The sequence below is a fragment of the Micromesistius poutassou genome (assembly GCF_964030765.1).
Source record: "Micromesistius poutassou genome assembly, chromosome: 6".
NCBI classification, from domain to species: Eukaryota; Metazoa; Chordata; class Actinopteri; order Gadiformes; family Gadidae; genus Micromesistius; species Micromesistius poutassou.
The window spans coordinates 7,160,799-7,174,839 of record NC_140276.1 but is presented as its reverse complement, the minus strand read 5'-3'; the positions used below and the strand labels follow the sequence as shown (position 1 = coordinate 7,174,839).

At 45.1% G+C, this 14,041-nt stretch overlaps 2 protein-coding genes across 2 annotated transcripts; both read right to left on the bottom strand.

Moving 5' to 3' along the window:
- Positions 1-4,159: 4,159 nt before the first annotated feature.
- Positions 4,160-9,729, bottom strand: LOC311344914 (uncharacterized protein). Its single transcript, XM_084469253.1, has 7 exons — positions 9,656-9,729; positions 8,130-8,306; positions 7,747-7,928; positions 6,673-6,862; positions 5,696-5,869; positions 4,891-5,072; positions 4,160-4,745 (listed from the first exon to the last, which is right to left on the bottom strand). The coding sequence occupies exons 2-7, from the start codon at positions 8,278-8,280 to the stop codon at positions 4,275-4,277; spliced, it is 1,350 nt and encodes a 449-aa protein (XP_084325379.1). The 5' UTR covers positions 8,281-8,306; positions 9,656-9,729; the 3' UTR covers positions 4,160-4,274.
- LOC311344793 (uncharacterized protein) lies at positions 9,410-13,105 on the bottom strand (the record flags this gene model as incomplete). Its single annotated transcript, XM_084469133.1, has 3 exons — positions 9,410-9,464; positions 11,667-12,266; positions 13,020-13,105. 3 exons carry the CDS (start codon positions 13,103-13,105, stop codon positions 9,410-9,412), a joined length of 741 nt encoding a protein of 246 aa, XP_084325259.1.
- Positions 13,106-14,041: the final 936 nt, after the last annotated feature.

The following is a 14,041-nucleotide window of genomic DNA, read 5'->3' as shown; positions in this document are numbered from 1 at the left end:
TGAGTACCTCTAGCAATGTGTCGATCATGCAAGACATTTACTATAGTGGCACTAATGCTAATGCTGTCGGGCATCTTCAGCAACCACAGTCTCATTTGGTTTGGGCCTTGAACTTGTGGTTGGACCCGCCTAAGAACTTACCTAAACTTCAAAGTTTTGCCCTATATAAACTTACTCTTTCGATTAGGGAAAGGCATTACCTGGCTTCAACATATGAAAAGAGTGCTTTAAAATGTAATGTGAAGCGAGGACTGATGATTGTCCTACTCTTACTTCTGTCTGGAGATGTGCAATCAAACCCTGGTCCTGAGCTGCATTGTATCCAGACTCCCACTGATTTCAAATTAATGTCTGCTCTCAAATTTGTTCATCTTAATGTGCGCAGCTTATTACCCAAGATAGACATGGTCAGAATTTGGACTAGATCAACAGATGCAGATATTGTGACAATTTCAGAAACCTGGCTGACGAAATCTTTTTGACACTGTGGACCATGCTGTTCTAAAACATAGGCTTCTTTGTTTGGGTTTGTCAGATCATGTAGTTTCCTGGTTCACAAATTATTTGAGTGACAGGACTCAGTGTATTAAATGGTCTGTGTTCTGAATTTGTGAATGTCCACAAGGGTGTGCCACAGCGTTCGGTATTAGGACCCCTCCTGTTCATTATGTACATTAATGAGTTGGGAAAAAATGTGTTTGATGCTAACTCGATCAACTCATGCTAAAGCTGTTGAATCTCTGCAGAGAGCTTTTGATGTGGTCCAGCATACACTCCTGCAGCTAAAACTAGTCCTCAATGCTGACAAGACTAAACTAATGTTGTTTTCAAACACTAAGAAATTACCTCAAATTGTCCCCACAGTGTCCACTCTTGAGGGAAATGACATAGAGGTGGTTCATATGTACAAATACCTCGGTGTCTTGCTTGATGACTCCCTCACCTTCAAGCCCCATATTGACAATCTTGTGAAGAAACTCAAACTTAAATTGGGTTTCTTCTTCCGAAATAAGTTTTGTTTCTCTTTTGAGGTGAAAAAGCGGCTTGTCACTGCAACTTTTTTTTAATCCATTTTAGATTATGGGGACCTGGTGTATATGAATGCCTCAGCTAAGTATCTATGTAAGATTGACGCTGTTTATCATGCATCGCTGAGGTTTATTACTAACTGTGGAGCCCTGACCCATCATTGTGAATTGTATTCTCGAGTGGGATGGCCTTCTTTGTCCACCAGGAGGCTGGGACACTGGTGCACTTTTATATTCAAGGCCATGCTTGAACTATTACCCTTCTACTATCTGTAATCTAATCACACGGAGAAGTGTTGATTCTTATGGTTTGCGTTCAAATTATCAGTTGTTGCTGTCTGTTCCATTTGCCCGCACAGAATTGGGAAAAAGGGCTTTCATGTACTCTGCTCCTTCTACATGGATCATGCCAGTGGCGTCACTAGGCTGTTATATTCTGGGCTAAAGCCCGCCCGCGACCTGCCCCCGTCAACTATCTCGTCCTCCCGCGATCGCGCGATACCCCCCACTGAGCCCCGGATGTTTAAGAAACCTAGAATCACGCCTGGATCATGCTGCAAAAAGACTGGAAAATAACGGAACTGATTTCTTTGAATGCTTTTAAATCCCGGCTGAGAGCACTTGAGACGACCTCCTTTACTTGTAACTGTTTTTCTTAATTTTAATTGCTGTCTGTATGTTGTAACTGTAACTTTTGCTGCCTTTTTTGCTGCCTCTTGGCCAGGACTCTCTTGAAAAAGAGGTTCTCAATGGGACTTTCCTGGTGAAATAAAGGTTAAATAAATAAAATAAAAAATCCCTTTAAACTGTGATAAAAACAAGATTAAAGTGAGGCTATTTAACGCTCATTCACTATGACTTCTACCTCAACAACGTAATACTCACTCCACCCCATTGGGTTACTCCTACACATTCAGATGCCTGATGCATGCAGTCATTCCTTAACATCCACCAAACCCTCAGGCTCCTCACCCGCATGATATCCAATTCTGATCTTATCCTCTTTGAGTGAGTCAAGCAATTCAGCAACAATGGCCAAAATTGACATGAAAATAAATAGACTACAAGAGATAGCTGCTGGGCACGTTCTCTATCTGATTCTTTATGGCTTTTTTCCAACGACTTAATAATTTATTGATTCTCGGCACAATTTAAAATCCCATTTGTACACAGGCTAATGCACATTCTAAATGGCGAAACACACAAAAACACATACACAACATATAGCTATATATGCCGAGTACCCATTTGTCATCAAAACAGCAAATTACACCCACTTGGGTGTTATCAAACTGTTAATTATCCCCAGAGTCAACACGAAACATGGGGAAGCAGGATTTAGTTACTATGCAACAAATAGCTGGAATAAACTCCCTGAGGATTTTAGACTTGCCCCAACTCTGACAACTGAAGACTTTTATGTTTGCTTTAGCTTTCTGCTAAATCTTAAATCTACAATGCTTCTATTTTTTATTTTATTACTAACTTTGCCTTTATTTTCTCACTTTCTAAAATACTTTCTTTTTCAACTTTGCCTTTCTAAAATGTTTCTAAAATGTTTTTTTTTAACTTTGCCTTTATTTTCTATCTATTTTACATCTTACTTATCTATTATTTTCTTTTATTGTATGACAATGTTTATATGTGAAGCACTTTGAGTCTGCCTTGTGTATGAAAAGTGCTACATAAATAAAGTTGCCTTGCCTTTTGTGTGTGTGTGTGTGTGTGTGTGTGTGTGTGTGTGTGTGTGTGTGTGTGTGTGTGTGTGTGTGTGTTTATGTACCAGCCTCCCCCAGCATTACCGCATGCCGAGGCAAGATGGTAAATACCCACGTCTCAGTAAAGTGAAGATGTCGACTCACAACTCCTGTCTGATCATGAACAGGGTGAGTTGAACTGATCAATTCTGTACCACATATTCCTCTCTCGTAAGAGTGGAGACCTCTGATGCACAGCTTTGTATTGAGCAGTCTACCATGCAGTAGCTCGGCAGGGGATACCGAGGTTGTGGCTCTGTATGTGTGCAAACGCTCGGTCTGTAAACAGTATTTGAATACTAATGTTGAAGTGTTCCATTTCCCCATTTGCTTGTGGTCACTACACAGAGCTGCCGCAATGCTTGATATCTCTGTCAGCAGGGAAGGAAACAATCTGTGGGCCATTGTCAGTGACCACTTCAAGTGGATATCCTTCCCTAAACACAGTGGCAAAAAAAGGTCTTCACAGTCATTGAGGTAACAGCTGGACAGAAGCTAATCTCAGGCCACCGGCTCTAGTAGTCAACGAGAGTAATTGCAAAGCGGAATTCAGGAGGTGGCGGTGCGGTTTGTATACCCTAGGACAGGAATAGGTTTCTAGAATGTGCTCTGGTAAATGTGCTCCGGAAGTATTGGCACTGCTGAACCAGTATCTACAAGCAGATCTGTGGTAAGTGCCTGACCATCTTGTGGTGTGAAGAGACACAGTACAGGTAAGACGTTGGGTCTGTGACACATTTGTAGTGGTGACAATGTTTAGGACTGTGAGATGAGGCCCAGCAACTTCTTGCACGTTGCATGTGGCTGCTGCGCTGCGACAAAATGTCAAGTCTAATGTCTAGTCTCGTGCCAGTAATCCAAAACATGAAAACAGGAAATGAGGGAACGGAGTGCAGACCATTGATGATCAGATTAGAAAAACAAAGTGCACACAATTGGCTCATTATTCGTTTGACCTGAGAAGACATTTGTAGAACACAATACTTACTGCCAAAGAAGGATCATAATGGCTGAGCTGATGGTCGCCATGTCTGCTCTCGGGCTCGTTCTCGTAGAGACGTAAGGAGAAACCGCACCAAGTGGGTGAAGTCGTGAATCCTACAGCGGCAGGCACAAGGAAGCTTATCCCAATTTGTGTCGGGAACTGGCAATGAAGTGCCAGACGTTGGAGGAATAAATCAGTCCCATTATTCAGCGTAAAAATACACTATCGGGATTCAGTATCTTCCAGAGAGCCGTCTTCATAGTTTACCCACATCTTATTTTACCACTACACCCCTGCATATAGCCTACATTCAAATAACAAAAGAGACATGAAGACAACAGCTTATCAAAATATGTGTCTTTATGTATCTAAAGTACCACGTATACCAGAGCAGCATAGAGCGAATAAAAAGTGGACAAATGTATAAAAAGGGAAAAGGCACAAATATAAACATGGTAGAGGACTTATGTCCTTTCAGTCTGTTGCCAGAGGAGCGAGGTCCTTTCAGTCTGTTTCCTGGATCTGGTTCTGGGAAAACCTGTAGAGCAGGCTGTCCATCTCGTACTCAACCTGTGGGAGTTGATGCTGCGGGAGCATGCGTAGCCGGTGCTCAATGCGCTTGCAGTACACCGAAATGTAGTCGTTGTGCTCCTCTTGCCGTGGCGCTCCTGTTGCCATCCTCTCCAGGGTTTTGCCGATGGTTTGCATGAGCACCACCTCCTCATCCGCGGCCAAATCCTGACGCTTCTTTTTCCGCTTTGAAGGCCGACGCTGGCTTGGGTCGGTACCTTCGGAGGTCAAACTGGACTCCAAAACCTCAGGGTGTGTGCGGTCACAGACGGTCGACTCTGCAATCGGGGAGCCGGTCCACGGGACGTCCAACTCGGGCTCCTCTGGCTGTGTGCTGCCATTGCCTTCCGCAGATGAATCAGTCACCATGCTGGCTCCCTCAGGTGACCCAGCATCACACAACTCCTAAACAAAAGAACAGGGGTGGATGTAATACCACAGTGTCCTCCTGTTCATAACAGGGCATGCTTGCCATTTACAAAAAAGAAGAGCACACAATATTTTTTCCAGACCATCTTTTAGTACGGGCAGAGAGGATAGATTGTGTTACCTTGCGAGTGAGGGTGGACGCGCTCTCCTTCCTCTTGGTGTGTGGCTCAATGAACTGCATCCGGTTGAGGGTCCACTGTTGTCTCGTGGTCCTCGGGGCCCCTGAGCTTCCCGAAAGAGCAGTTTTTTTGAAGCGATTGTAGGTCGTACGGAGGTTATCCCATTTCCTCCGAACTTCTTTGCCTGAAAGGCGCCCAAGACAGTTCAATGATTTGTCCCTTTTCGCATGTCAGATTTACGCTAGACAAGCAAGTAGACGAGCAACATCAAACTGATTACCAACGCGACAAACACTCGACTTCTGTGTACATAGCACTGATTACAAGGCAATAGGGGTGTAAATATTAATCGATGTGTATCGATTAATCGATTATACAGCCGACGATTCGATGCATCGATTCGTCCGCAAAAAAACTAATTATTTTTACAGTGAATAGGCTAATTGCCATACTAGACCTGCACAGTAAGCACTAAAGTGTGTATAGAATACTGTTTCTGTATTCTCAATAAAAGGAAAATTATATATTTTTTTGTTGATTTATTTGATAGATATTATATTAATAGATATAATGTAAAAAAATATTATCGAATTGAATCGTATTGTGGGGAATTCTGAAGTATTGAAAATAATAATATCGTTTTGAATCGTCACAAAGGCTCCGATTTACACCCCTACAAGGCAAGCCATGGTAGTCCTTTAGAGTTTCGAGTTTAGATTTTTTTACTGACCATTTTCAGGTCTTGCTTTTCATGCATTGTTGCGCTCATACATTGATTGCAAGTTGTGCAGAAGTAGGAGATATTACCTGACAAATGGAGCTCGCCTTCGATCTCACGCCACAGTTCCTTCCTATTCCGGTTGGAATAGCCCTGTAGCGTGATGTTGTACAACGGTGGTCTCTCTTCCACCAGGGAAATCAACTGCTCCTCCATTTCTTCGGTCCACTTGGCCATTATACGTGAGGAGGACTCTCCCTTAACTCTCGGAACAAGAAAAGGCCCGTAAAACTTCACATGCAGACTTGTAAGTCATCCTGGTGTCAGGAAGTGTAAGAATCATTCGCTGGCCCTCCGTGCCCAAACAGTGAAGCAGAAGTGTGGTCTTACTAAAAGTTGTACACATCCGGAAATTCCCAAAGACATTTCGGAGATATATCCGAGGCCTGGGCACTAAAATCTCTTTGCGGTCAAACGACTGTATCTAGAAACACACTTACTGTTGTCAACTTTAATATCAATCTGCCAAAGCGAATAACATAGAAAGCAATTAACGTTTTTTACAGCGTTGGAGTTGCCATGGGTCAGATATTATGAGTTGTTATCAATTTAAATTAGTAAAACAAATAATTTAATTATTTGTGCTATAATTTTTATTCATGTTATTTGGGCCATGATTTGTAGACCTACAGTTTGAATTTTCTAACAGTTGGCTGCTATTATTTGGGTATTATCCTATGTTTCCAACCGTTATTTGGCCAAAATCAATAAAAAATGACACCATTAAAATAGTAATTTGGTGTTGTAATATGAAAAATGATTATTCAGCTACACTACAGAAACACTTTCAGCTTTGCTGATTCCGTCGTTTGCACACAAAGAGATTTTATTGTCCAGGCCTGTGAAATGTTTCCGAAATGTCTCCGGGATTTCCGGATGTGTCCGACTTTTAGTAAGACCCGCAGTAGTGCACGTTTTCTCCTTGCCAGCATCTCGTCAGCAGTGAGTGCCACGAGATAATTTTCAAACATCTTTATCCACGATGTAAACAACATTGTCGGCTCACCAGGAGTGTCCAGTGAAGCAGGAGGTTTTGAAAAGGTCCCAAGAAAAGCACAGATGGTCGACTCTGCAATCGGGGATCCAGTCAGCGAGAGGTCCAGCTCGGGCTCCTCTGGCTGTGTGCTGCCATTGCCCTCCGCAGGTGAATCGATCACCATGCTGGCTCCCTCAGGTGACCCAGCATCACACAACTCCTAAACAAAAGAACAGGGGTGGATGTAATACCACGGTGTCCTCCTGTTCATAACAGGGCATGCTTTCCATTTACTGTTCAAAAAAGAAGAGCACACAATATTTTTTCAAGACCATCTTTTAGTAGGGGCAGAGATGATAGATTGGCCGTGTCCCAATTCAGGAGCTGCATCCTTCGAAGGATGCGTCCTTCAAAGGTGTGGCCTTTGTAGACCGCAAAGGCCACACCGAAGGCCGAACGAGCGTTGTGGAATGGGACGGTCTAGCCCACGGAGCATTTCCGGATTGCGTAACCAGCCGTTAACGTCCTTTACCTTGCGTGACCACGCGCCGCTCCTGTCTTCTAGCAACCCTGACAGCTGCGGTTCAAACCGGACAGCGGAGGAGAAATATGGAGCCAGAAATCATAATTTTATTTGTTATGTTTTATCTTTTATTGGGAGAAGATCCACCGCCGGGTGAAGAGGAAGAGAGGACGTTGGCTTAACGTTAATTAGTTTAACGTTATATGTCTAGCGTTAATGTCATTGAACTTTTACAATAAAGTTACATATTTAAAATGGTCCCAACCTTACTTTAATATAAAAAAAATGTTTTTACATAGTTTTGTCATTAAATATGTATTCGCTGCAGCTGCCGCTTCTGCTCTCTCCGCGCCATTTCTGAAAAAAAATCCAACGCGCAATGAATGTTGGGATACGTTGGGCCGTGAAGGATCCACCCGGTGGGTCCTTAAAATCCGGGAAACGAAGGCTGCATATCTCGGCCGTATTTGAAGGACCCTTCGAAATGGGACAGCCTTGACGCGCCGCTGTGACGTAAGCGGTCTTCAAATGCGTCCTTCGAAGGATGCAGCCCCTGAATTGGGACACGGCCATTGTGTTACCTTGCGAGTGAGGGTGGACGCGCTCTCCTTCCTCTTGGTGTGTGGCTCAATGAACTGCATCCGGTTGAGGGTCCACTGTTGTCTCGTGGTCCTCGGGGCCCCTGAGCTTCCCGAAGGAGCCGTTTTTTTAATGCGATTGTAGGTCGTACGGAGGTTATCCCATTTCCTCCGAACTTCTTTGCCTGAAAGGCGCCCAAGACAGTTCAATGATTTGTCCCTTTTCGCATGTCCGATTTACGCTAGTCAAGCAAGTAGACGAGCAACATCAAACTGATTACCAACGCGACAAACACTCGACTTCTGTGTGCAGAGCACTGATTACAAGGCAAGCCATGGTAGTCATTTTGAGTTTTGATTTTTTATTGACTATTTTCAGATATTACCTGATAAATGGAGCTCGCTTTCGATCTCACGCCACAGTTGATCCTTCCTATTCCGGTTGGAATAGCCCTGCAGCGTGATGTTGTACAACGGTGGTCTCTCTTCCATCAGGGCAATCAACTGCTCCTCCATTTCTTCGGTCCACTTGGCCATTATACGTGTAGAGGACTCTCCCTTAACTCTCGGAACAAAAAAAAGGCCCGTAAAGCTTCACATGCAGACTTGTAAGTCATCCTGGTGTCAGGAAGTGTAAGAATCATTCGCTGGCCCTCCGTGCCCAAACAGTGAAGCAGTAGTCTCATGGGTCTCATGGTGTGTTCGAGATGCATCGTAAACCACCCACACAAGCTGCAAAGTGGGAAATTCTTGCGACATTTCAGCGAGGCACGCCCCCTTTCGCTCGTACCCACTCTGGCTCCTGAGATTCCACCGAGGTCAGCGAGGTTAACCGTACGACTCGACACGCAAAGACGGCTGCGCCATCTTTGTGTGTCTTTATATTTTGGTCGTTTTAATGTCATTGAATGTTTCTTTGTGTTGTTTTAAATGCTCTTCCGCACTTGATTACATTGCTGCTTTAATCTGGTCACCAATTTCTGCATGTCACGATCTTGCTGTGCGTGCGATACAATGTAAAGTTGTGTTGTTTGTTTTTCAAGCTGGTTTGCTAAAGAGGCTAATGTAGCTAACAGTAACAATGACTAGCCGATGACCGTTCTTCCCTGACTCATCGTGTAGGGACGCCCAGTTGTCCACAAAGACAAACGGGAAGGCTATAAGTGCTACAAGCCAGGAAATTATGTTGCAAGAGCAACTTGTGCAGTTGGTGTACGATACATCTCGAACACGCCATAAGAACCAGAAATTTTAAATTTGGTAGATGTGATTTCCTGTATTCTGGTGCGTTTTGGGGATGGCCACTACCTAAAAAACATTCAGATTCATAGCCTGTGTTTGTTAATGAACCAACATACATTAATTTCATATTTTCATGCTCAAATGCCATTTTTAACATGTCTATACTCTTGTTAAACGACAAACACAAGTTTGTTTTAAAAGAAACAACAACAGCCACATGAGTGATTCTTATTTTTTTTCAGTGCAAAGGGCTCACATACATCATCATTCAATGATGGCACAAAACTGAAAAACAGTGGCCCAACATTAAGTGCGACAACTAGCATCATATTCAGTGCACTTTCTAAGCAAACTAGACACATGGGTTTGCCTTTGAAGTCTATGAAAAGACACTCTGCAAAAAAAAAAAAAAGATCTGCGGGCCTCACAGAGTGAGGATGCGGGCCGCATGTGGCCCGCAGGCCGCCAGTTGCCCATCCCTGAAGGTGGACACGCCCACGTGTGACGTCACACAACGGCTTGTATCGCTCACACCTGGTGGTATAATAAGTCACCTTTAAGACCCGCACTAGTGCGCGTTTTCTCCTCTCGGGCATCTCGTCAGCAGTAATTGCCACAAGATAATTTTCAAACATCTTTATCCACGATGTATACAACATTGTCGGCTCACCAGGGAGTGTCCAGGAAAACAGGTTGGTTGTGAAATCCCAAGAAAAAGCAATTCCTCGTCGCCAATATGTTGTGTATGTACTTGGGCCCACACACACACACACACACACACACACACACACACACACACACACACACACACACACACACACATACACAGCCCACAGCTCAAACCAACGGCCAACTGCCTTTATCCGACCACTCCGTTGGTGGTTGGACCTCCTTGGTGACTTCTGCCAACGGCACGGTGCGTTCTGCGCTTGCGCAAGATGCAAAGAAAACAGGAAATGACGGAACGGAGTGCATAGATTATCAGATTAGAAAAAACAAAGCGCACACACGCTTTAAGATGCTCCTCCATTTCTTCGGTCCACGCAGCCACGGCTTCCAGAAATATGTAGAAATATCCCCAAAAAATGCGATTCAACGACGTTAGTAACTCAACGCCCTCTCTGTTTCAGTGGTTTGTTTACCATCGTCACTTCCGTCCCTCCCACAAGCCGCTCTGATTCGCTGTGTTAGCAGCACACAGCCAATCAGAGTATCCGATGGCTCACCACTAACGCGCGGACCTATCGGACCAGACACAGTCCGTGCGGTTCCTTTCCTAAAGCTTCCAACACAGCTGAACACACCGAACAGATTTATTCCCGAACGCGTCCGTGTCTCCCCAAACGTTTCAGACGGCCAACGGTTGGGTCATCTCATAGAAAGCAGTCACAGGCGGAGAAGATTCATAACATGCTTTACTTTAACTGCATTACGCATAGTTCTCACTCTACTCTGGTACATGCGTATTGTATAAACAACTCGGGTGGCATAGTGTCACTAACTGGGCAGAATGGGAATTGCACCGGCGGTGGAGATGCACGACATTACTGGCCTGAGCGCCCCGGTTCGAATCCTACCCAAGTGACCCAAGTGCACTATACCGCAATACTTCATCTGATCTGTCTGTCTGGCTTGTCTGAAATGTGTCAAAAACGTGTGTCACACGGTGAAACCGTGAGAGTTGGCAGCTCTGCTTCTCAGCTAGAGGGGAAAAAAGTGTCTGAAGCAAACCCTGTTTATTGATCCATAAAATGTTGTAGCCTACTTACAAAAAACAATTACACAAGACGCATCAATATTTTATGAATTTGACTAATTCTTGGCAAACGAATGGTGCTGCTTGAGCCAGAAGATTATGCCGATATTGTGTGTGTGTGTGTGTGTGGGTAAATCGGAGGTGTGTGTGTGTGTGTGTGTGTGTGTGTGTGTGTGTGTGTGTGTGTGTGTGTGTGTGTGTGTGTGTGTGTGTGTGTGTGTGTGTGTGTGTGTGTGTGTGTGCGTGCGTGTGGCTTTATTTGGATGAACACTCAATGCACTTAACCAAGCTACAGTCCCCCGAGGCACTAGACTTGCCCAAACGGTACTGCTGAGAGAGCCTACTCTCCAGAAGAACTTGAACATCATTCATCATTCAACATGCCATGATTTAGGGTTTGCAGTCGTAATGTCAATTGTCAACAGTTCAAACCACATGGACATGTACGGGAATCTTTGGGAAACTATTTTAAAATCAAATCTTTCTTTTCCTTTGGCACAATGCAGCCTTCATTGGACGGCAACTTCTTTTTTTGTCCTACAGAGCAGCCGCTCTAATGCCACTACTGACACTGTCCTTATTTTGCATTTAAGCTCAGCATTCTAACAGGGCGTCAATTATGCTAAATCACAGATGTTCCCCCATGAAGCCCAATGCTAGATTATCAATAGATAGTCTTCTGAAACAACACAGCAGGATGAAAAAAATCCACATCCTGGAACTGTCCCCCTCAGTGAATGAAGTCTAGTGGAAGCAGCCGTCTCTCTTTTGCGGCCTGCGATGGATGACAAAATAGTGAAACCACACATTCACCAGCCAAAGAGCCCTCCTCAGATAGAGGGAGGAGTTTGGCAGAGCGAGCCCATAGCTCGCGCTCACATCATCCGTCCGGGCGACCGGTGGCGTCAGCACGCCAGCCGTCCACCTGACGTCCACCTCCGGCAGCAGTGGCTCCAGCAGCACCAGAACCCACACCAGGCCGCAGCTGAGCTGGGCGTACCGGGCCGTCCTGAGCCTGCGGGTCTGGACGGGCCAACGGGACACCAGCACCCCCTCCAGCCCCAGAAGCCCCAGCAGGATGAGCGAGGCCAGGAGGTGGGCGTCCAGGAGCTTCTCCGCCGCCAGCACACACGGCACCGCCCGGCTCCGCCCACACCACGCCCAGAGTCCGGCCATTTCCCAGGCCCCGCCTCCTCCCGGCGCGGCGGCCTCCGTCGCGGCGAGGTCGAGGGCGGTCAGCGCTAGCCGCAGAGCCAGGTAGGGGACCGGGAGGAGGCCGGCGAGGGCCAGCTGCCTCAGGAAGACGCTGGAGGGCTTGGTGGAGATGTGCGGCGAGCGCAGCAGCAGCAGGGCCTTCACGCTGAACACGCAGCCCGCCAGCAGGGGCAGCGTGGCGCCGCGGGGCGACAGAAGCACCGTCACTAGTTTCAGCAGGAGGAACCGCCGCAGGAGGCCCATAGGGGTGGACAGCGCCTTCTCCCCGGAGAAGATCAGCCAGCACCACCATCTCACACCGTGGTTTGATCTGCCATGGTTGAGAACAAATACAGGTTAAATAAAGATTGTCCCTGTCCTGTCACTGCAAGCCTATACAGCCCTTAGCACATTCCTGTGGACATTTTCTTTGATTTAGTTTATTCAGTATCTGTTATTGTCCATAGGATTCATGTAAATCTCTTTTTTATAATCCTGTTTATGCTGTATCTTATGTGTGATGTCTTTAAAGCTACTGTGACCTTGAGTTTCCCCTTGGGGATCAATAAAAGCATCTATCTATTTATCTATCTATCTTAAATGCATGTGTTATGCGTCAACAATTGTTAACGGTTTTAATAGGGGTGGTTTTGTGTTTTGTGTGTTCACTTACACCTGCACTATTAAACTATTCTACTGAGCTATTAACTGCAGCTCTGAACTCCTTTTATTTATCTGAACTATGTTTATCAAAAATAAAGCGTGTCTATCCATCCAGGACCCACTTGTGTGTGGGTTCATTTATAATAGAAGCCCACATCATGAAGAAATACAGTTTTGTTTGGAGGTGTGTGTTGCTATGGTATCACATTCCTTTCTTTGATCTGCCTCGATTACACTACACTACACAGACTATACTACACAATACAGTATGCTCCAGTAGAGTCTACAGTATAGAGTATTATAGATGGTAGATGGTATAGATGGTTCCAGAGAACACTGTTACCATTCCTTCCCCTCCTTCTGCCCCGGCCCCTGACATGTGGGAGTTGAAACCACCAACGAAACGTTTGTTTGGACTCACCTCAGTGTGGAACCAAAGCTGAACGTCATAGCCTTGGGGTTCCTTGCTTGGTTCTCTTCTCTGTGGCCACTTTTCATCTCCTCCATTTACAGACCTAGTCTCTTGTGGGGGTTCAGAACCCTTCTCACCACGTTTTACTATAGGAGCCTCCGTGGAGGAATGACATACTGTATAATGTCAAGCCTTATCGCGATCCGGGCGCGGCCTGACTCATGCGATTCAAGTCAAGTCAAGTCCATTTTATGTCATGAAGCACTTCCTTTTGTAGCAGTCTCAACGTGCTAACAACAACACCCCCCCCCCCCTCCCAATGCTAAGCCTCAGAATTACTAAGAAAAAAGGACAATAGAGCGTGCATTATGCTCTGAATGGGCAGGCATATGGGAAATGGCGATCTGGTGAGCTCATGGTGAGACACTCATACAGATAAGGAGAAGAAATATGGAGGGGGGCAGAAACACATACACACAAACACCTCTCTCTCGCCACCGAACATATAACGACAACTTCCTTCTCGCCGATTTCCCAGCGTTTAAAACACATCTTACAAGCTTTCTCATTTACATGATTAGATGAGATGATTATATAAGATGATCGAACCATTTCCCAGGAACAACAACGGTTTGTAATACTAATAATACTTCTTCCAAAGAATTCTCCTTATCCACTGTGTAGCAGAGCAGGAAAGACCAGTTGGTAGATGTTGAGTTAGAAAAAACTTATATTCCTCAGGTGCTAGGCTGAGTCTGATGTGTCAAGTTTAATCTTTAGTGTCAATGAACTAAGATCACGCTAATAAAGTCTCCCCATTGATCCATGAGATCAAGCTAGAGTGCTTATGTATTATGTCTTGTGTAATGTAGGCTTAAGCACTTCAAATCAACCCAATCATAACCAGATTATTTGTGTTTTTGTCCTCTGTTGAAAAAAAAAAAAGCCATTAATGACATCACCCAATAGTTAATGTGGTCATTTATGTCGAGCATGAAGTGAGGAACTCCTGAATCCGACTAACACGCCCT

What these genes read in the sequence shown, in the direction of transcription:
- LOC311344914 (XM_084469253.1), bottom strand. Translation starts at nt 8,280, where the DNA reads ATGGCCAAGTGGACCGAAGAAATGGAGGAGCAGTTGATTGCCCTGATG. An exon ending in TGCTTCACTGGACACTCCTG is followed by an intron (nt 5,870 to 6,672) that starts GTGAGCCGACAA and finishes TTGTTCCGAGAG; the next exon opens with TTAAGGGAGAGTCCTCCTCA. An exon ending in AGGCGAGCTCCATTTGTCAG is followed by an intron (nt 5,073 to 5,695) that starts GTAATATCTCCT and finishes GGCGCCTTTCAG; the next exon opens with GCAAAGAAGTTCGGAGGAAA.